Source organism: Heliangelus exortis, chromosome 8 (genome assembly GCF_036169615.1).
Source record: "Heliangelus exortis chromosome 8, bHelExo1.hap1, whole genome shotgun sequence".
NCBI classification, from domain to species: domain Eukaryota; kingdom Metazoa; phylum Chordata; class Aves; order Apodiformes; family Trochilidae; genus Heliangelus; species Heliangelus exortis.
In genome coordinates this window covers 18937975-18961611 of record NC_092429.1, presented here as the reverse complement: position 1 = coordinate 18961611, position 23637 = coordinate 18937975, and the positions used below count along the sequence as shown (strand labels likewise).

The 23637-nt window shown below is 39.5% G+C and overlaps 1 protein-coding gene across 8 annotated transcripts in view; it reads left to right on the top strand.

The window, feature by feature from the left end:
• Positions 1-14276: 14276 nt before the first annotated feature.
• The window catches only part of PLPPR5 (phospholipid phosphatase related 5), an 89429-nt gene continuing 80068 nt past the window's right edge, over positions 14277-23637 (top strand). For 3 of the 8 annotated variants that reach the window (XM_071750915.1, XM_071750914.1, XM_071750913.1), the window contains exon 1: positions 14289-14725. In XM_071750915.1, the coding sequence (XP_071607016.1) occupies positions 14495-14725 (231 nt within the window). In that variant the 5' untranslated portion in view covers positions 14289-14494. Of the gene's footprint in view, positions 14726-23637 lie in introns of all 8 variants that reach the window. The other 5 variants (XM_071750909.1, XM_071750908.1, XM_071750911.1 and 2 more) reach the window with 3 other exon arrangements.

The window sequence follows — 23637 nt, the reverse complement described above, 5'->3', positions numbered from 1 at the left end:
TTTGGTGGTGATTGCCTGTAAAGACCTGACATGTCTGCAAAATCTACAGGACTGGGTTTCTATCAGAAATTGTTCATTTGCAGAGGCACAGCAGTAACTAAGAGGCTGTGTGTGTCCCACTTTCCTGGAGATCTCTCAGCCTGTATTGTCATGAGTAAGTGACATGACTTAAATGGGATACAGGGGATGCCACTGGATGGTACGCAAGTCCTAGCTTGCTTCTCAGAGAAGTTTGTCTAAGATGCTGTTGCTCTCCATGCCACTGATACCCTGGCAGCACTGTCTCCTGAGCTCCCCAGCAGCTGAGAAGCAGGGGCTCAGCCCAGCACTCCTGGCTGGCAGGTGAGCAGGGGCAGCACAGCTGGAGCTGTGTGATGGTCAGTAAGTGCTTCAGCTCTGGAAGGAGACTTGGGGTGCTCCTTGGAAGTTACAGCAGAGGATAGTTACGTATGTTAGTCAGGTTCTATTCCACTCTCTTCAGAAAAAAATATTACTTTTTCATGAGTAGCCTAGAGGTTAGGAGTGAAAGAAAAGGTAGAGATCAGAGTGATTTACAGTAGGGGAATGCTAAGAATCGTTTCTCTTCTGCAACGAGGCAGAATGAGGTTTTATGCACTTTTCAGACCTTGCTCACAAGCTTATGCCCCAGTCTGCTAAACAATCATTTTACATCAGGAGATGATTTATTTGGTGTATCTAGCTTCTGTGCTTTTCGCCTTTCTAGAAATATTTACTGGAATTATTTTCCTAACACTTCTAAGCTTGGGAGAGAAATTATCTAAAGCACTGAAACTCACAGTGGTAAGAAAACCAGGGTCTCTGTAACCTGCATTCTTCTGGTGATACTAAGCTCTGCACTTTTCAAAATGCCAGCTTTTTCCTGCAGAACAGTCATTCAAGGTGCTACTTTCAACCCTCCTGAAAAACTCTGTTCTCTTCAATTCACAAATGGTAGAAGAGAGGCACCTGGGTATTCTGTCATCTATTTTGGATACTTGCATTAGTCTAACTCAAAGAGGTGAACCCCTTTTTGTGTTGACCATAGTGGATGGAACTAGGACTTTGTATCTGACTACCCAAGCAGGGGGAAAAATGTAAATCCTGTTAGACTCTGAAAACTCAATCTGTGAAAACTCATCTCCATGGCAGAACTTGAGCTATAAAAACATCAATTATATGCTTTTGCTGTCAAGAGCTTCTGTTTGTTCAAGGCATAACTTATGCAGTCTCTTTAATACTTGGTTTTCCATAAGAGACATTGAATTCCTATGGTATATTCCTGCATTTGTTTATTCATCGTTTTCCTGCTGCTTCCTTTTTCATTAAAGAAGTTAATGTGAGCATCAGATTTTGAGATTAATCTCTTCAAAGCCATGTCGTATCAAAAGTTAGTTTCTCCAGTTGTACTGACTCATGCAGCTGTTAAGACAAACCATAAATTTCGATTCCAAAGGTCAACTATTGTCCAAAAATGTTGTTCAGTTTTCCTTTAATCTAGGTTTTTCCACCTGGCTCATTCTTATGCAAAATCTGATTTATTTCTGCTTTCTTTGGGATGTCTTAACTCATCTGTTGTTTAGTCAAGTATCTTTTTCTAACATGTATGATGAAAACAGCTGTGACATAACGTCAGCAATTTTTCTTTCATGAGGATACTCTAGACATGGCAGGTAGCTGTTCAGAAAAGCTTGATGGACTGTCTTAACTCCCCTAAATCTGGCTGTACTGATCTTGTAACTACTTACTATCATCGGGTGTGAATTTTTGCTAATCTTGCACACTTCTGCAGTCGTAGCCTTAGGCATTCTTCTACTAAAAGCATTAAGTGGTACTATTTAAACAATCTATTTTATGTGGGGTCTTTCTGGTTTTCATCTTTTCCACTTATTCATATAAATATACTCACTGTAACCACTAGGGAAGCTTTAATGCTTTAATCTGCTATTAACTTTTAGAAATTAATAAACTTAGCTTTTTTGAATGCTGGAATTAGAATATTACTAACTCTGGCAGTGGACAGATCCTTTTCTGTATTTAACTGCAAGAATATTGACTTCTATATACTTCAGAGTTATATTCATCAACTACCTATCCAACTTTTGTGAAGATTTTACCTTAAAGTACAAGGAACTTCTATCCTCTTCACACAGAGCTCTGAAGAATGCTTAACTGCCCTAATACACTTTGTCCTTTTTGAGGTTCTGTTGGGGTTATGTTTGCAGCAATGTCTTTTTTTTTTCATGCTGTTTAGAAGATCCTGGCTGACATTTATCTCTGCCTTGGTTATGTACCCTGCAGAGCTCTTTGTGCAATTTACTCTTCATTGAACTGTGAGCTTTCTCATATCTGAGAATCAAGAGGACTTGATTCTTGATAAAAACAATTTACAGCTGTTTCAACAGAAGGAGGGCAATCTTAGTTTCTCCTTTACCCTTTGCATTATTAAGGATTTATTTTCTTCCTAAGGACATTATTTATATTCTCTCTCTTTTGTGATTTTCTCATCCTAAAAGTTCCTTCTCTTCTTTTTCTGTTTCCACTAAGTAGTGTGTCAAATATCTTAAAAACTGGCCAGTAAGGATTTTAGTGCATAATGCATTGTATATTTATCTAATTGCACATGAATGACTGAACTGCAGTTGTAAGGATTTGTGGTGATACTGGAAAGTAACAAGGAAGTAAGGGAAAAGCATTTAACATCTCCCGTCAAATTTTCATTTATAACTCTCAAATTATTTTTCTTTGGATCTATAAATTTCAGAGGTTTTGTTTGTTTGTTTGTGGGTTGTTTTTGGTTTGGGATTTTTTTTTTGCAATTGACTGTAAAGATACTGCTCTGAAGCAGCACACTAAATACACATATTGCAGTCTGCTCTTAGATGAATAGAGTTAAAGAGTGGTTTCTGCTTCTACAAAGTCTATTTTTTGTTGTTCATTTGGGTATTTATTCTCATTTCAAGACTTGTAATCCCCTTTAGGTATAGAATAAGATACCTGATAATTTATTCTTCATTGTGAAATGAACCAGTGCAGGAATGGAGAAGGGCAATATTAAAATATCATGCAGATTTGTTTTTAATTGCACTGTTACATATTGTGATCTCCACAATTTAGCTCTTAGGCTCTGCATAGCCACCTGAATGCAAAATGTAGGTCCTGAAAGGAATTCCAGAATGTATAAAGGTTAGGATAGCATTTCTACAATAATAATGATAATAATAACAATAACAATACCAACAATAAAATATATTTAGCTGTGTTTTAAAAATTATGTTGTAGGAAAATTAAAACTGTTTTAAAGCCATGAAGTGCTTTAAATACCACAGATAAATGCAAAATACAAGGCTAGAGTCAAATACACAAAGTCTTTAATCAAACCAAAGTCATGCAGAGACTTAATAGGAAAAATAAAATAAAATTTATCTGAAGACCCTATTCCATTCCTTTCAATGACTTTGGCTATCCTTGTTTTGCTGGTTGGTGGAAAGCTATTAGTTCAGTTACAAGTAGCCCTTTGACTCATTTTGACTTAGGAAAAAAATATTTTTTACTGTCCTGCATATTTCTTGGAGAATCTCAACAGGGGAAAATTACTGGGTTTTTTTCTGATCTTGGAGATTGGATTTGATAATCTGTCAAGGTCCCTTCAAACTCCTAACACTGTGATTTCTGTGATTCCATTAACTACTCCTGGCTTATGACTTCAGATACAGATACAATCCAAACAGGTGTCACAAAGAAGTTGCTTTACGGAAATACATGAGATTTGAAGTGGGAAGTGAATTGGTCAGGCAGTCTTTGTCATTAATTTTGTCCAGGATGTTACAGAGATCATCTTACAGAGCAATTGTCATGACTGACTATCCTTTAACTCCATCCCCCCTGCCCCCAAAATAAAAAAAAAAAAAAGAAATTATTGGTTCTTTTAAAATGTTGCTGACTTTGATATATCAATCATTTGACAAGGAGCATGGAGAGAAACATGCATCTAGAAACTGTACGTGAGTCTCTGATTCCAACAGATTCTTCTCTTCCTTTTGAAAACAGGCAGGCTTGCCTGCTCAGAATCTGAGCCTTGGAAAGGATGTTGCCATACACTAACTAGCCTACATTTACTGCACTGTTCATTCAATAGCTTTTGGATAGGAATTCTCTCACATGAAAGTGATTCTTTCACTGTTTTTTTAGTTGCTAATTTATTTAATTAATTTTAGTAATGTTTTACAATGAAAAATACGTATGCCACAATATATATCTGTTCTGTCATTGCTCAACAGGAATAGTCTGCAGTTAGAAACAGTACCCAGGGGGCTCTGGCTATCTCTGTAGTATTTTGCTTTCAAGAACTGCAACATATTTTATTTGACAATACCCTGAAAAATTAAACTTCCAACCATATCTAACAGGATGATAAATATTCAGAGAGAAGAGGATTTCAACACTAATCATCTACTGAGAGCAATATGACTGAGAAAGAAAGAACTGATGCTGATGAAAAGCATTAATTGTGCTAATGAAACTTTTTAATGTCTTCTACTGACAAGGCAAGCATTGCCTCTTTGAAATGGATAAAGCATATTAATTCAATAAATGTTCTTTATTTGTAATGTAATCTCCCCAAGCAATTCCTGAGCTTAGCCCTCATAAACCAGTAACACCCTAGTAAGCAATTTCACTGTAGCAGATAATTAAGGACTTGCATAATAGAAAACCAGATGCAAGTACATGTCCTGCATGTAAGGGCTGTGTCAGTCAGCCCAGGCAGTGCAGAAATGAGCCACCTCCTTCTCTTTGTTTGTGTTCACCTGCTGGTACCAAATGTGATTGTAGCAGCCAATAACTTGAAGCAGACAGTGCTTCTCCTGCTTTTCACAATGCCTGTTTTACTTATAAAGAATACATCAAAGCACAAGAAGGCAGGAAGAGAAGATGCCAAGGAAAGCAGGATCCAAGGGAGCTATAATCTGAGGAAACTAATCATGAATGATTTTTTCCTGGGATTGTCTTGAAGTCTGACAAATTTTCCAAATTTTTGCTCTTCCCTCTGAAGCAATGACTTTTCCAGCCCTGACTGTGAGAAATATAGGGAGAAAACAATTACTGGCTTCCAGTGGATGTGTTGTGGTTTACTTCTCCTGCTGGGTATCCTAAAAAAAGAATCTGTACTGTTTCATATCGACAAGGAGATGAACTTGAAATATTTGGAATATTTTTATCATGCTTAGAGATATTGTTATACAGTGGAAGTCTTTGATAAGAACTTGTATAGCATAACCATCCCAATTGCTTTATAAGTTTTATTACTCTATTTCTTTAAAACACCCACAATGGTGACGTTTTTCTTGAAAACTGAAATGAAAAGATTATGTAGAAGGATCTATTCATTACATAAAATTAGAAGAATACAGCCACTGGTGCAGGATTAAACTGCTGTGCATAAACAGCAATGAAAATTTCTCTTTCTAAGATTTTTTTATTATCTTTGGGGAAGATTATATGAAGAAAGCTGCTGTGCATCCCCCTTTTCATTACCCCTGCTTCTGGAGTTGCAACATTATTGTAAGAGATGTTGAGATATTAAGTAGAGTGTGTATGATTAGAACCTGTGTGGTTGATAAGCATTTTTTACAGTTGTACATAATACAGCATGTGTGGTTTTCCTAAACTTGTTGTTGACTTTGGCTGTATAACTTATGCCAAGGTCTGCTGGGACAAATCTAATATTGTTCCCATTCCTATGGAATTGTTTTTCTTCTTTTTTTTCTGAAATGAAATTTTAAATGTTCCAAGTGGAATTAAACACTGGACATTAGGATGCCTAATAAATTAAATAATTAGCTTAAATAAAATTTGGATACTATCCTAGTTATTTTGGAAGCAGTATTCATCATGCTGGATATTGGCATTGTTCTATGAAGAGAAGGTTAATGCCATAAAAATTGTGTCCTAAGAGGGTTGTATCTTTTTAGCAACAGCCTATTCCATTTCCCAAAGGTTAATTTTTGTGCCGGCCTAGTGAGGATCTGATTCTGCCCTTATGTTCTGAACTCAAATTTCCTACTGATTTTAATTTCTCTAAATTAACAGAATTCTTATGGGGGTGGGGTGAGGACAAACACTAATAATATTTTAATGTCTATTTCTGAGGTTGTTGCACTTCATATTTACAGCTTTACCACTCATCAGTCAGTTCAAAGTAAACGAGTGTTATGTGTGTCTGAGAATGATAGTTTCTGGCAATGTTAGGAGTGAAAACTGCATGGTGCTTAAAGGCTGTAAGAGTAAAGTTAAAATGCAATTATAAAATAAAAGATACTGATCTTAGTTCTGGCAGGTATCAATCCTCAACCAAAATTTATTCTGAATATATTTTATATTCCTTGATACTGTCCTAGCAACGCAGCCCTCTTACTCCTCTACCACCTGCCAGGCCTATGAAGAGCCAGATTCCTGTGCATAATCAAGTTCTCCTTATACTCTTCTGTCACACCAGTGTGCTATCTGCCTGCCTGAGCTCTTGAACTGCTACCTTTCAATCCTTTTGCTCTGGTAGGAGCCTACAGAATTCTCCCACTTACTGAATTTCCCAGAAGAAACCTGCAATTTCAACTTCTGATGTTCTGATGACCAACTTTGTGTCCTTGCACAAATCTCACTCTCCTAACTTTCCATTCTTCAACCATTTTTCCCCCAAGGATAACATGCCACTTCTTTCTTTTAGTACAGTTGGTTGGCTGGAGTTAAGCTGGTTAGATGGATGAATAAGGCATTGAATGAGTAAGGATTTCCAAAAGCAGTTATCAGAGTAAAGAGTTGTGTATTGACCAAAAAAGGATATATTTTGTTGCATAGTAATCTGACAGTGTCCCCTATTCTATCTGTGATATTCAAATTCTAATCTAATAAATTTCTTACCCTTTAGCCTTGCAGTTTGTTAAACACGGAATATTTTTTAAAGGTGAAGCCATCTCAAGTAAGTTTATTTAGCAAACAGCTTAAAAGTTTTGGTTATTAATAATTCATGGTGCCAAAAATATCAGACTACCACAAAGGATCTCAATAAGCTGCTTTATTTATTTTGTCCTTAGTCTGGCTGTTTACCTTTTCAGCTGCTCCCTGCAGTTCAGGATTCACTCCTCAAAGCAAGCAAAGGCTGTTGCCATGTCTCTCAGAAGTGACTTTTCAACCTACTTATTTCCTTCCTTGCTGCCTTCCTGAGTCTCCTACTAAAGCTTGACAGAATACATTTTGCCTGGAAAGAAATAATGAGAAATAATGGCCAAGTCAAAGCAGTAGCCTCTCAGATTATTTTTGAAGGACCTGTCATGTGACAGGTTTAATATAGCACCATATTGGAGCATATGAATACATATATATATATATATGTGTATGTATGTGTGTGTGTATAAGACTCTTCCTTTAGAAAGAGGAAAATGAAGACACGACTTTGTTGCTAGCAGTGATGGCAAGTGGATGAGCAGTTTCACTTTGTTCTAATTCACCAGTTCAGAGGAAATCTGATTTTATTTTTAGATATGAATTACAATAATCAAGCAAATTATGAAAATTGCAGTGGATTACAATTAGAATAGATTGTAATCATCAAGACTAAAGACTGCACATCTATGGGTCAGAGAAAATCAGAAGTAATCCTCAAAATCACAGAAAATTGTAGGTCTGAGTGGACTCCTGGTGGTCCTGTAATTCTCCCATGTGTTCGGAGCTGGGCTGACTTCAGTTTTAAGTCAGAGCCTTGTCAATGAAATTCTGAGTATTTTCGAGGATGTAGATAGCTGGACAGAAGGAAAGTATCTGAATAGTGGTGACTGCAAATGGATGCTTCCTGCAATTAATATATTGTAGGAATCCAGCCATTCAGAGAAATGTACTTGCCAGCTGCAGTGTGAGCAGGACTAATGGTGGTTTTATTCATCCTGGTCTGGGCTCAGCCTTGTAGCTGGAAGGGATTGTACAGGTGGTGTTCTGCAGAGGGTGAGGGCTTCTCAATGTGCAGAGGTGTCTGCCCAGCAGCAGGCTTGAAAAACACAGATTTGTGAAACAAACCAGTTCAGGAAATTCCTATGAGGTGTATCCCCACTGGCCTGGTGCTGGTGTCATTCATGGCAGTATCACAGGGCTGTGTGAATGCTTTGTGACTTCATAGCTGACTACTTTTTTTTGTCACTAGATTTGGCTTTTCCCCTGTCTTGATTTTTCTGTCTTGATTACATGTTCATGATCAAGCTACAAAAGAAAGGACATTTTTCAGAGGATGTGTGTGAAAACATGAATGTAACATGAACATTTTGGTGTTGAATGCAAAAGTGTGATACTCATGGCTCTTGTAGCTCTATGGATCACAAATGCTGAAGGCTACATCAGGGTACAGAAGAGCTGGGCTCTGGATAATAATTATTATGAACTGGTCTTTAAATATTTTTAATATTTAATTTTTTCCAAATAATTTAAGAAAATAATCAGCTCACTTTCTAGCTTTCTTGAACAATTAACTGATAGCAAAAAAGAGTGTATATGGTTTTGTTTGGTCAATCCTGTTTCCTTTATCTCCACTGAGCCACTGGCTAATGGCATCCTGAACTTGCTCTTTGTATGCTTTTCACCTTAATTTTATGAAGTAATGGATGATATCCAACTTGAGAATGGGATTTCAGGTGTAATGCTAATTAGAAATGTCTGGTATCATTTGTAAAACTATAAGTAGTTCTAGTACACAACTGTGTGTGAACAAATCCAGCAGAAACTGTTACAGAGGATATATTGGGACTCCTGCCAGTATGAGCTGCATACATTAACAGATAACCAAATCTGGAAGTATGCAGTGTAATGGTGCATAATTTATGATATTATCTTATTTGTGTTTCCCTTTTGAGAGAAAGTTAGTAAATTGGTTAATTTAATCTCACGTAAACACTTCAGCTTTAAAGTATTTTTGGAGTCTTGTATACCTTACCTGTTCACGATGCAATTGCCAAGGGGAAGCTTGGCTATGGAAAGAGATAACTTTGCAAGTTTTACTATGCAGCTTCCCCTGAATTAAGGAATCCTCAGTCTTGGAAGGATGACCTCAAAATTCCATGCAGAGCCTCATGACAAAACAGAAGTCTAATTTCTTCTACACTCTTCTGGATGGTTTTACATTTCCCCTCCTCAGTATCTCACAATATTTTATTCCCCAGTCACAGAACTAAAAGAAAATAATGATGGCAAGTGTGCAGAGTGAAAACCTAGTCACGTTTTTGCTTATGTGTCATATTTAAAAAATGAGAGGTGGATTCATCCAGGTAGAGACCAGGCTAAAACACAGCTCTGCAAGCAGAGAGGGAGGGATTTTTCACGCAAGTTTTCTTGCAAATGAACAAGATCTTCTTCAGTTAAACCAGATGTTTATCTCCATTTCTGTGGTAATTTCAGCTGTTGCTCACAGATCTTTGAGCAATGTGTTTAACGTACGTGTAAAAGCCCTGGTGACTGCCAGAGTCCAGTTCCTATAGGCAGCTAAACTCTGGGTGAGAGCTGAAGTAGCCACAGAAGGGTGTCTAGATGGGATAGCTGATAGTTCCTTCAGACTACTGTGTGTTCAGATGAATGAAACTGATGATGCTGATGATGCTGACAACATAGAGTCTTGAAGAGTGGGCAAAAATTTACTTAAAGAACAACCCCCTATGAATGTACAGAATATTTAGATGGTAAATTGTATTATTTACCCTCACTATTTATAATTTTTAAAGTACTGAGAAGAAGACAAATTACAGCACAGCAATAATCCATATTCAAATGAGGAAAATTTATTGAGTAGTATGTAAAAGGAGTTTTAGGATTGAGCTGTATAACCTTCAGGTATTGTACAAATGTCTGAACGAATTTCAGATTATAAATTGACTGTACAGATACACACAGTGTACTGCACAGAGCAGGTCTGTGTTTATTTCCCATTTGACTCCCCCACCATGAGTAGGTTAGTGCTGTGCTTGTGTCAGCTGCTGTTCTGTGATCTGCTGAATCAATCTTTCAGGGCATCGCTGATTACCTCCAAAAGGGGCTTTTCTCATCAAAAGATATGATAAGAAAGAGGAAGCTTATTCCAAATTCCTGAGGTTACTTATATGATTTTTATCAACGAATTATGCCAAAGATTGACAGGCTTACAGTCAGCTTGTATAAAACTGCAGTTACCAGCAAGGTGCCTACCAATGAAGAGAACTTCATAGCTGTGGTAATAATTTTCTCAGTGATGGCTTTTTTCCCTAAGTTTATCTTAGGTAACATTAAAAAATTGTTATTTGAGCTTTCTACTATCAGTGTTTCATTTCATTTTGCATACACAAAAGTGCGTTCTGTGGTTTTGGTGTTTTTTTATTTTTTTTTTTTCTACATAGTGGTAGATAATGCTAATAGACTTTAGTTCTCAAGGTATCCAGGCCTTAGGCAAATGGTGTCTCTATGGCATCCCAAATTTCTATTCTATGAAGAACTTGTACTTCTTAAGTTGAAGATAGCAAGCAGTTTTAAGATTAATTATCATATTGATGTAAAGACTAACTAGGCAACTAATGTGCTGTGACAGCTACTCATTATATCAAGCTCAATCATTTCATTGTTGCCTTGTCCTCCTCCTCATTTGTTTCATCTCCATCTGCTCATTCTGTCATACACTGGCACTGCATTCTATGAGGGGCCCAAGCTTGCCGGGGAAAAATGTTGTCTTCTATGGAAACAGGGTCTAGGTGTACAGAATCCTGCAATATAAATGCAGCACTAATACTTATGCTGCTACTAATTAAACATTTTGTCCCTCTGGAGCTCTTGAAAAGTATAATTCCTTATTTGATGCTAATTTAGCTGTGTGCAAGTGAAAGTTAAGACTAGAATTGATCACACCTCTCTAGAGCCCTTTAAAAGAAGAGTGCTAGCCTAAGGTAGTCATCAAAGTTTGTTCCATTATTGTTGCAAGTGTTATCATCAGAGGCTGGTATTTCTTCGGATGGAATGAATGACATTTTCAGAGGATGATTCATCCTGTCCTAGTGTAGTAGAGCTTAGTCACCTCCTGGAGTTGTCTTTCTCTGTGAACTACATATTAAGACCATATGGAAATCTTAGACTTGGTGCCTGACTTATTTGAATCTTACTGTAAGAGTTCTGGGCAAGCCCCAATTTCTGGTTCTGTGCTGTGCTACAACTCCTAAAAAATTATTTTTCTCTTGCATTATAATGGTCCTACAAGCATACAAGATGTGAATGCTGTGGGCTTTAGACTTAAATCACTGCATTTCATTAAACAATGGATATTAATTTATGATCATTAAAATAAAGCACTATTTGGTTTATTGTCTTTTTGCTTTTGTAGAATTCTATGCATTGTGTGGACCTTTGACCTGACTTACCTATGAATTCCTAAATATTCATAAGTATACAAAACAGTAGTCTGCACAGTGCAGCAGTCAGCTTCTATGAAGAGAACAGTAGCAATCATCAGGTGCATTTATATTTTTCAGCAAATGGAAGTCAGGCAGGGGCCCATCCAGATTTTAACTTAACTTTATGAGCTGCACGAAACCAAGCCTTCCAGACATGTTCTAAGGAAAAAAAAAATCTTCAAAATGGGAGAAGTGGAAGAAGGGACTGAGAAAAGATGACAGAGACAGAGAAGGCCTGGCCTGTATAAGAATAAATACGCAGTTCATGATTTTTTCAGAAACAGACATAATTTAAAAGATCTTTCAAAGAAACAAATAATTGAAATTTTTATATACCATTTGTTCTAATGCTTTTTAGCATCTCATCATCTATTCTGTAGTTAGCCCTTTACTATTCAGGAAGGTAACCTGGCTATTTTTCTCACCTAAAGATTTTTATTCTAACTGAAGGTTGAAGAAAGGAAACAATTAATTCCCTTAACTCCTCAGTGAAGAATCAACTTGACAATCAACTACTTTGCTTATTGAACACCATTTTTAAATTGAAAAATAGTCTGACATTTTCATGTTTTAGTTGTTTTCATCGGTGATTTGACTCAGATCACTCTGAGCTAACTGAGATGACTACCAATGAAGCTGATTTTAAAACTCCTCTGACTTAGATCCTTTGTTCTCTGGTTGTAATTATTTTAGCTGGCCAGTCCACCTATATTTGAAGCACAAGCACTCAAATGAGCTAGGCAATGAAAATTAATATTGTTCCTAATAGTTTTATTTTGGCCTGTTGCACACCATGTTTTTAAATGCTTGGAAGATACATGTTAGAGCCTAAATAGTATCACTTTTGGAGAGCAAGAGAAAAGCATAATGACAAACTCTTTTTACTGTAACCCTCCTTGAGAATTCTTGTATTAGACTTACTTTGCAGTCAACATATTCTTGCTAGTGTATGTGTAGCAGCAGAAAAAAGCACTCAGGATAGAGATGAATCCCTGTACTACCAGAGATGTTATCACTTTTGTTTAGCCTTAGCAAGAGAAGACCAAGGGCATTTCTAAGAATTGTTTACATCTGCCTCATAGTAGTGGGGTGCAGAGAAAGGAGATTCAGATTCTTCTTTCCAGTTTCCAATGAGAGGAGGATAGGTAGCAGGATGGAAAAAGAACCTAATAGAAGGAAAAAATGGTTGCCTAGAGTGCTTGTGGAATCTCCATCCACCCTTTGAGGTACTTGACAGTTCACTCATCTGAGCAACCTGATCTGGTGGGTGCTTTGCTGAACAGGTGATTGGACTAAGGCGATTCTTTCCAAAATCCATGGTCCAAAATCCTCCAGTGATGTTGACAGTAGCTTCAAAAAAATTATGTAAAAATAGAGCTTTTAACATCCTCTAATTCCTGTATGCAACAGCTCAATTGGTATATTTATAAAAAGAAGTTCATTTGCAGTAGCAAAGTGCAGGACTATTTCTTTAACTGGTTACTGGAAAAAAGGTTAATTTCCCCCAATGCCAAATTTTGAAAGAAATACGACACCAGTGTTTTTCTGGGGCATCCACTCAAATAGAGCCAAGGAGCTGAGGGTCTAGTGCTCATTGCAGTCCTGCTATTGACTCTGGTCTTTGGATCAGGCATTGTATCCTTAAAATGGGCATATTTGCATGCAGTCTCCAAGATGAAAAAGATTTTTTGTGCATGGTAATGAATATTGGGCTGCACTAAGGAAATGGGGAAAACAAATTCTGTGCTAGGCAGAATTCACCACAAGATGTCTCATGTCTCACTACGTATTTTTCACAAAAGTAGGGAGCCATCTGTCTAAGGCTGGTGAGTGCAATGCAAATTACATGATTTAGATTCTTCTGGGGGGTATGATAAGAACACATAAAAATAGACTGGATATGGAATCCAGGCATGAAGAGTGTGTTCTTCAAGGGTGGATTAAAAATAAATGCAGAGACTAACATGACTGAATACGAACAAAAATCTCCAGAAAGGGGAGGAACAGTTTTAACTGTTTAACCAAAGCAGAGCACTAGAAGAAAGATGCCACATTACAGAACAGGGAGATGTAATCTCGTTTTCTAGCAGCCTCTGCTAGCTAAGCCAAGTGGAATCTTTAAGGCTAAGGTGTCCCCTTAAAGATGGCTTCCTGGCCATGTAACACCTTGGGGCAGGGGTAACTGTCATTCCAGTAATTACTTCGTTTTTCTTCATGTAATTTTTTAAATATTTATATCTGTTGGCTTTGGGAAACCAGACTACAGCCTTCACGTGGGTGAACCATTGGACACAGCTGCCTACTCCTAAGTCTACGTGCTATAAGTGTGTTTTCAAGTGGAACTCTTCGGTGTTCATAGACGGGTGATTTCTCCCAGCACGGGAGCAGACTCTCCTCTTTCTCTGGGATGTGGGGAAAGCTCCCTCTCCAGCCACCCATTTTCTTTATAGCTGTTAAAACGAAGTTTTAAAGGTTAATTGCTTTAATAGTTATGCACATGTATTTCCATACGCACGTCCATTTTGATGCGTTCACCACCCCGGCAAAATAGCGCTGATCCATTTCCCTGCCCGCGCACGGCCGGTGCCGAGCGCCCGGGCCGGGGCTGCGGCAGCTTCGGAGCTCCCCGCGTCCGCACGGGACCCGCACACAGGTGCGTCTGTCGTTCCCTGAGGGCCGGGGGATGCTCAGACCAGCGCCCGCCGGCGGTACCGAGCCTCCCCCGCCCGCCGCCTCCCTTCTCTGGGCCCGGACCGGGACCCGGCGCGGCCGCCGCTCCGCGGGCGGGGCGGGGCCAGGCCGCCCCCTCCCGCCGCGCGCTCCGCCCGCTGCACGAGCCGGAGCCCGCGCTGGAGCCGGTGTCGGAGCGGCGGGCCGGGCCCCCCCTGGCCCTGCCCTGCCCCGCCCGGCCCGCACCGCACCGCATCGCACCGCCGGCCTGACCGCGCTGCCGGCCGCCGCTCCCCGCCTCCCCCCGCGGTGGATGCCGCCGGAGAGCGGGCGGAGCGCGCCGCCGGGGAGGGGGGCTGCCGCGGCCGCCAGAGCCCACGTACATGCGAGTGCCCTCTCCGCTCACCAGCATGCTTTACTTCCAGATGGTGATCATGGCAGGGACCGTGATGCTGGCTTATTATTTCGAGTACACGGACACCTTCACGGTCAACGTGCAAGGATTCTTCTGCTACGAGGGCGCGTACCGAAAGCCCTACCCGGGCCCGGAGGACCGCAGCGCTGTGCCCCCGGTGCTCCTCTACTCGCTGACCGCAGGCGTGCCCGTGCTGGTGGTAAGCAGGGGCCACCCGCCCCCTCACTCTGCCAACTTGTTGGGCCGGGCCAGGCCGGGCCGGGCATCACCGCGAGCCCCCGGCCGGAGCGGCGCGGTCGGCGGGGTGGCTCTGGGTGGGGTTGGCCCGGCGGGCGGGCAGCTTCCCGGTACCCACCGGCACCCTCCCGACACCCTCCCTGCTCCCGGCGCTGCGGGGCTGCAGCCCGGCCTCGGCGGGCAGCGCTGCCGAGCCTGGCCCCTACCCATCCGGTGCCCACCCCTGCTTCGGAAGTTTATTTTTAGCACTGGTTTATGTAAGTGCCAGTGCCTCAGTGCCAGCCCCCTTCGACCGGTTCTTATAAAAATAATCTGCTGTTTTTCAAAACGTGTGTCGGCTTCAGGTAGGTGGCCTACCTGAGGGAAACTCACTTGTTAGCAACCACTTATTTTTTTGTGGGGGGAGGTTTATTTTTTATTTTTGTAGCAAGCTGATGCGTGCGAAGAGCAGGAAGCAGTTTTGCTTGATTTAGTTGCCTCCATGTGTCACAGTTACTGATGCGTGTGCAAGCTGAGCCTGTGTGTCTCAAATCGAATATGAGCTTCTGTCGATCAGGTTCTAATAGATGTATCCAAAATGAGATTTATTTCATTAATTTGGTTTGGGTTTCTGGGAAAAGCAGGGAAAAGGTATCTTCCCTTCAAGTTGTGGGAATGTACTCTTTGTCTTGCCAGATCACAAGGGCATTAGCATTGTTTAATTATCCCTGTCCATGGTGTGGAGCAAAACACTTGAGAGGGAATGAGATGGGAGTACATGACTACCAAAACTGGATTATATGTAAACTGACAATATGCATGCACGGTTACACATATGGAAACTCCTTGTACAGATTTTATTGTAATCAACTGTAAGCATTAGGAGAAAAAGAAAATTAAAATAAGAAGAAAGTACTCTTCAGACAGCAGGTAATAGTTTCACAGATTAGCTCTGTGATTACAAGATGAGATATGTCAAGGTGATACTGTGGTAAGCTTACACACAATTTGTTTCTGTACTGTAGCACCATAAGGTCTTAGATGGTATCTGACCCAAAACCTCATGGTTAGGCTCAGCCTCAGTACTGAAGACTTTTTCTTTTTTTTATAGGGATAGAACTACTTTTTTTTTTTTTTTTTTTTTTTTTCCAACATGTTATATATCCCCTTGGGTTTGTTTTCTTTTTTATTTTAATGTCAATTTGTTGACCTGTTCATTCGTTTGTTTGCTGTTATGATGCCCTGATTACCACTGAGACTTTTAAAGGTTTGTTTAGGTTTTTTTGTGGTGATGTTTTTCTGTTATTTGTACATGGTGTTTATTTTGCTTTTAATTGTATCTATCTCTTTTTGTTTGGCTCTGGAAGTTAAAAAGATTATATCAGATATTCACAATTAGCATTTCTTTTTTCTAATATATGTCAGCAAAATTGATTGGTAGTTTCCATTAATTTCCTGGGTGCTAGATGATTGCGTCAGAGAAATCACCATGACATTTTGGGTTGGCAATCTTGTAATTTGTCTTACTAAAAAGCTAATAATAGAATTCAGTGATGCTTAACTGTGCTTCCTCTCCCAGTCACCAATCTCTTGGGCAAATGGTGTGTATTGGGAGGTCAGGGAATGGAAAACCAAATTTCAGATGCCTGTATTGCATGTTAATTTCTATGTTATTTTATTTTATTTTAATTTCAGCCCCTGGAAATCTAAGTCTCATGACTCCAACGCATATAAATGAGTTTTTCCAGTGACTTTCCTCTTTCCACATGCATGCTATTAAAAAAACCTGAAAGAGTAAAGTACCAGTAGCTGGATGTGTCTTGGTGAGCATCTTGTCAGCAATGGGTCTCTTGCTGCTGTGAGACTATAACACAGCTGCTCATCCAAAACTCCTGCTGCAAAGCTGCAGTAGCAGACCTGAGTGTCAAGCCATGCAAATAGAGCTAAGCCTCTGGTCACAGGGCAGCAATGTGCATGTGCTGAGATGGAAATAATGAGCTGGGTCATTTGACAGGGATGTATCTGTGAGCACTACGCTAATCCTGGAAACTTTCAAGTCAGTCTTTAAAATGCTACTTCCTGCTAATACGTTCCTGTAGCCCTAGTTCTGTATTGCTGCTGTGTTTCCATTCCTGAGACTTTCTGCTCCTCTTTCCCGTTGCCCCCATGACATCCAAGGACAGATGAAGCAGCTTGTGAGGTCACAGGTCCTCAGGAGTCTGAACTGTGAAATGGAGTCATAGAGCAGAAGCAAAGACTTTGTGCTCTTCTGTAATGCTCAACTTGCAGGTGCTTTGGTATAGGAAAGGGAAAAGGGGCTGAAGGAAGGGTGTCTTGCACCCTGCACTTGGAACTTACTGGCTTTGTATATCTACAGTCTTCTGTCAAGGTTTACAAATTACTAACCAAGTGTTGGTCAGCCCTGAAGTGGTCAGCCAGTTGGACTAGATGATTGTATGAACAAATTATACAATTTGAATAATTGAACAAAATTATACAATATCTCATAGGTCATGTAAGAGCTAGTAAGAAGTCAAATTATTGTGCCATTCACTGCAAGAGTAATCAATTTATTGTCCACTTACAGGCATGTCTTGAAGTCCTGGCAACTTTAGAGTTGCTCTGAGAATTTGCAGATTGGAAGTGTTCAGGGCCAGGTTGGATGGGGCTTTGAGCAACCTGATCTGATGGGAAGTGTCCCTGCCCATGCACAGGGATTGGAAGTAGATGATCTTTAAGGTCTCTTCAAACCCAAATGATTCTGTGATTCATAGGTATTACACCAACCTGTACAGGAATCCAACAGTTATCCTGTAGGCTGAGAAGAGCTATTTACTTTCCCTTGTTCCAGTTGGTGTCCCAGCTTATGTGCAGATTCCATGAAATCAAAGAAGATACATTGCAAGGCTGGTTTTTTTGTGTTCTGTGGATTATCTCTAAAGGGAGTATGCACTGTTCCTTATCTGTTAAATCTGTAGGTTTTGTGTTCCAAATGAGGCCCAAATGCTTGAGTTTGTTTGTTTCATTTTTTAAAAAAAGGATGAAAACAACTGCAACTTCTCATGTGACAAAATACATGCTCCATTCGTTTTAGCCTGTTATTAGTTAGGCACAGGTAAAGTAATGCCTTGAGTGAGCAGATATGCCTGCATAAGGAGCATTAGGCACACTAGCAGTAAAATGTTCTACAAAATGTTGATGAGGTTGAAATTTCAGTCAGAAGAATGTAAAAGCCCTAAGAATGAGATTCTGTGATGGAAGAATGAGGCTCCCACAGTGCCCCTGCGGGCTTCCTTTGTCCCATTTGCCTTTGTGACTTAGGGTTGAAAAAGCGCAGCTTGCTCTGCACTCCCATCCTTTTGTTGCCCATAGCTCTCATATCTAGACATTTCTGGTTTACTGAGGAATTCTCAATATACAACATTCTCAATTTATCTTTTTTTTTCATTTTTTTAAGTGAAATGTGAAGATGAAAAGAAATACACTCTTGATTTGAGTCTGTTCAAATATGTAACAAGCATGAAAGTGCTAGTTGAGAGCTCAGTTCTATTTAAGCCATTTCCCAAAGTGCCAGTTCTTGCTCAGTGGGCTGGTTGCTTTTTTAGATTTGTTATGACAGATGTAGCTTGGGAAATATACGTCAGTCCAATCCTTTAACTTCCAGTAAGATGATTTATATAGCTGTGAGGCTAGTGTCTCATGTTTTCAGAATCTATAGAGTGATCAGTTCAGCATTAAGTCTTTCTGGTAGATCCTAATAATTTTGACCTCCTTAAAGTACTATTACCTGTGCTCAAAGATTTCTTAACTGAGTCCACATGCTAGTATGGATTACTGAAAATGTTGAAACTTTTAAAGTGATGATTGGTATAAAACTCAATATATCGGACATCTTCCAATGACGTTTTTGAAATTACAACAGTACTGCAATGGAAGTTTAGAATTGCACGTCCACACTTGTTTGAATTGGGTAGACTAAACCTCTGAAATCAGATGGAAATGGCTTTAGTTGTAGAAGAAACCCCCTTTATCTTCTTGAAATATGACCTTTTTCCATAAGCCTAGAATATATTTGATTAGCTAAAGCTTATTTATGTGTCCTTCTCTTGTTGGCAGATTTGACAGCTGTTAAGACTTTACATGAAGAAGGAACTGACAGAATACTTTGCTTACTCTGTGATTGTGTTGTTGAAGGACTTACTTGGTCTCTGTCTTCATAGTTCAGTTTCACCCTGTATGCACAACTGCAACTCCTTTTCCTCATAGTTTTCTTCTGTTCTCACATTTGGGTAGGTGTGAGTTTGGGAGGTGAGAAGACACCTAAAACTTGCTGCTTTTTTTTTAGTGTGCAAACACTCAAGACTTTGGAAAGCCACTTATTGTAAAGGGGCAATTAATGCCAGCAGGAGAAGTTAGAGCAAAGGGGCAATTTATGTCATGCCCTTCCTTTTTGAAGGGATAATTGTATTGCAACTTCACTGAAGACTGAAAAATAAATCACACTGTTAAGGTCTGCAGTAACTGTGTACCAGATGTCATCATTGGCCTCTTGGGACACAAAGCAAAACAAATTCATGGTTGGATAGTGTGATGCTGGTTTTATCCCAGCATTAAACCACTAATCCAGCAGAGTTGTAACCAGGAGGAACAATAACAGATTCAAACCAGTTATGGGTTTTCTTTGGAATTCTTTAGCTGTCTTCCTCTTGTGCTGCAATGGCTTACATGAACAGTGCCTGCAGAAGTTATGTTTGTACTTCCAGTTTAATGTATAATTTCATCTGTGCTTGCTATGCATGCTGTTTACAAATGCTACCAATATTGAGACCATATGCTTCATCCCTTGATGGGCTTTCTTGAAGTAAAGTGGCAAGCAGATGTGAATAAGGCAGACAGGGTTCTGTTTGCAACAGCTGATTGCCTGCTTGTTTATGTTTAAGTGAGAAATTGTTAATCAAATTGATCCTGCACGATTAGAGAATTTGTACACATTGTTTGTAATCTAAAATAGTTGGGCTGAAGTAATTATCAGTTTCTCAACCAGACAATTCTTACTGGTACATCATGCAGGATTGAGATGGGTGTCCATCGGATACATAATTAAAGACAGCTGAACTTGAATTCTAAGTAGCTTTAGCTGTGTTTTTCAGCCTTAAAAGCAGTGTGGTGGTTAAAAAGCTTTACAGTGCTCTTGCAGCATCTCTCAGATACATTGTAATGATTGATGGATGGCCCAGCTTTCATCATAAATGGTTCTTGTTTAGCTGAGTTATGGTACCTCCTAAGTTACAAATAAAAAGCCTAGTTGAGGTGGATATACAACATGTCCAGGTCTCAGAAAATGTGTACATGTGACATGCTGTTTTCATGAGGAATATCCATTGTGAAGATACTTGTCCTTACTATTTATAGAGTCATAGAATGGTTTGGGTTGGAAAGGACTTTAAAGATCATCAGGTTCTAACCCCCCTGCCATCAGCAGGGACACCTCTCTAGATCATGTTGTTCAAGGCCCCATCAAGCCTGTCCTTGAACACTTCCATGAAGAGGGCATCCACAGCTTCCTTGGGCAGCCTGCTCCAGTGTCTTACCACACTCTGAAATATACTGAAAAATATACTGGAAAATCCTACCATCCCCTGTAGTATTAATGGATACCACAATAAACATAGTATTGGAGAGCAAGTAGGAAAGCAGAAGTTAGAGCCTTACCATCTCTGATCAGCAGCCTGACTCTGGATAAGATCACTTCTATTCACCTGCAGGTGGGAATGTATTTATTTTTAATGTAAAGCTCTAAATAATCCGCAGTAGAAAAATTACTGCATATATAAAGATTTTTTTTTAAAAAAAATCTACTGTTAATCTAATAAATTGTTCAGTACCACTTCGGAGTTGAGTTTTGTTCCTGGCTGCCATTTCCTGAGGTAAGAGGCACTGTGAAAAAAACCCCTCTGGTTATACTGGGTAAAAACTCACCAGGCTGTGTATTCCACTTCTGCTTAGCATTCTGGATAGCATGGACTCTTACCTGTAATTTTGCATGTATTTTATAAATGTATCATAATTATCCATTGTATAATAATTATATATTTATATGAAAATGGCATTAACCTTAAGTACTTATTAATGTACAGCCAGTTATAAATGACGTTTAGTTATATTTTAAGGGCTTCTTTACAAATAGTAGTTTTCCTTCTCTACAGATACTATTTTTTGCATCTCACCCATGTAGGGTTGAGGAGTGTGTATGTAGGCATTCATTCCTAAACCAGAATTTTTTATTTTCTAAATAATAAAAAAAAAACCAACTATTGTGAGCAGAATTCAGCCCAGCAGCATCCTGCTATTCTGTTTTGTGGTTTGTTTGTTTGTTTGTTGTTTTTGGGGGTTTTTTTTGTTTCCTTTCTCAACATAACATTTTGAAACACCCATTGTTTTAGGTTAGTAGCTTTTATGCTGTCTCTAAAAGGGATCTGAGTTACACATTTGGGGTTTTTTGTCATTCTTTCGTCCGTTTATAGTTTGTCTCTGAAAATCAAGTATTAAATATTTGAGTAAGTAGAACTCAGCTTCCCAGTATTTCGGATGGTAACAGGGATTTCTGTGACCTGTCCATAGCAATTTAGGGCTCAGACATGACTGACTTAATTCTGCTTAAAGATTTGTTAATCACGGGTGAGCTGTGCTGCAGCAACCAGCCATGTGCAACTTGCAGCCTGTGGGGAGCACAAAGTGAAGTATTTGAGCTTGACCTACTTTTGATTAAGACTTCTGTCAATACATGTTATCTTTTTGGATTGTATAGAGTAAGTGTACAGACTGTCCATAACACAGCTGTACTGACAACTTGGGACTCAAACTGTGAGCCTGCTCCTGGCTGATGTCTGACACCTGACCTGCCTGTTTGCAGAAGCACGTGGCTGGACATGTGCAGAACATGTGGAGATGCCCAAGTTACAGCATATTTCAATTGTAGTTTGATGATACTTTCATAGGTTGAGCTCATCCAGAATCTCTCCACTGCTCAGTTTCTGCCCTTCCTGTTCCTGTGGTGAGTGTCCTTGGACCTGTTGGGATGTAACTGGGCTCTGCCATAAGGTCAGATTTGAGGCTGCTGCTATTGTCCATTCAGACTGCACAGGATTCTTAATATCTGAGAGGCCAGAGGGAGGCACGAGGACTTTATGCTGCATTGTGCTGTAGGCTACAAGCATGTTCATGTGAATGATGGTGAGGACAGTTTGGCTGTTAGGGTGGTCCTCTGCCACCTTTGCCAAGGGGTCTTGCTTGACTTGAAGTCAGCACTTCAGTCAGACTCGTTCCAGAGCACTTAGCAAAACCAGATGAGGTGTGTGGGCAAAATGACCTCAGGGTATGTAAGAACTTCACGGACATCTGCAGCTGGCAGAGTGAATGTACAGAGCTGGGGTGTGAACTCTGTAGGCTTTCGTTGGTAAAGGGATCTGACCACCCAAGCAGGATGTACATTGGACTTTTACTGCTTAGTTGCCAAATGGTGATTATGAAACTAAGCTTCTCTGTAAAGCACAAGGAAATTTGTGGATTAAATTAATTATACAAGAACTAGGTATGTACTAGTTGTTAATTATCTTAGTACGGGTAGGAATTAATTTCGTGCTACTGTGTTACTTGAAACAGCAAGACTTTCCTGAGATGGAATAGCACATGTGAATGATTGTGGTGCTGGTATAACCTTCTTATGGAACCAGATTAAAGTTAAGAGTCAGTATTACACTTCTACTTGGTATTTCTTTTGTTTATTCATTAATTGTGATTGTTCTGTGATTAGAAGAAATCATAAAGCAGAGACTATATCTTTAAAAAAACTCAATATATTTACATATGCGAGTGTTTATGCACAAGGTGTTGTTAGAAAATAGTCATGTTTAGGTGGATGATTTGTAGCTATAGCTTAGTTTACATGTGTTTTTAACCTTGAATGCCAATGGCAAAAATGGTTCACCAGAGAAATGGTTCACCACACCAGAACACCTGAAAATGTTATCATCAAATATGTGAAAGTACCTTTCAACAAAGCCTTAATTTGAACTTCTTTTTCTAGGAATAAGTATGAATTCCTCAAATATTATTCCTCAAAATATTATTCCTCAAAAGATATTACATCCAGTGCTGATTAAAAATGCAACATATGTACGTATGTTTGCATAATAATTATGTATTTTATCTAATACCCCTTTATTGTCTTCACAGAGAAGACCAAGTACCAGCTCTTGTGAAGTCTGCCTTGAAAGCATCCATTGTCAAAGCTTCACAAGATCTAAATTTTTTAAATGGACTCATTCATCCTTAAAACACTTCTCTGACCATCTGAGGTTTTTTGAAGACATTTGAGAAAGCCAGCAACATGCTTACTATTATTTTACAGTTCTATGCAAAGGAAGTGATCCTTTTTAAGGTAAAGCAATATACCCTAAATTATGAATGAAAGGAGATCCAGACACATATTGAAGACAAATAGCTGGGCTTATTTTGACCTATAGAATTGCAATTAGTTTTCAGAATACTTTTGCATGCCTAAAAGAGCTGTTTTTATGCTCTGCTGTCTTCTCAGCAAAGTATACAGTCTCTCCTCTGTCTTGTAGGCATTTCCTGTACTAGGAATTTTTTGCTAAAATTTCCCACTCTTGCTGCTCCTGTTTCAGCTCATTGGCTGCTGTGCTAATGAGGGCACTTGGGACTTCCTCTTAATTCAAACACTGCATTGTGTAAACTCCTAAACAGGGTCAGACAACATAGTGTTGCCAGCTGCACATCTGCAGCCATCTGGATTTGTGGCAGGAGCAGTGAAACAGACCCTGTGTAGCAGAGTTGGAAGAGTGATGAGAGTGGTGCAAATCATATTTGCAGAAA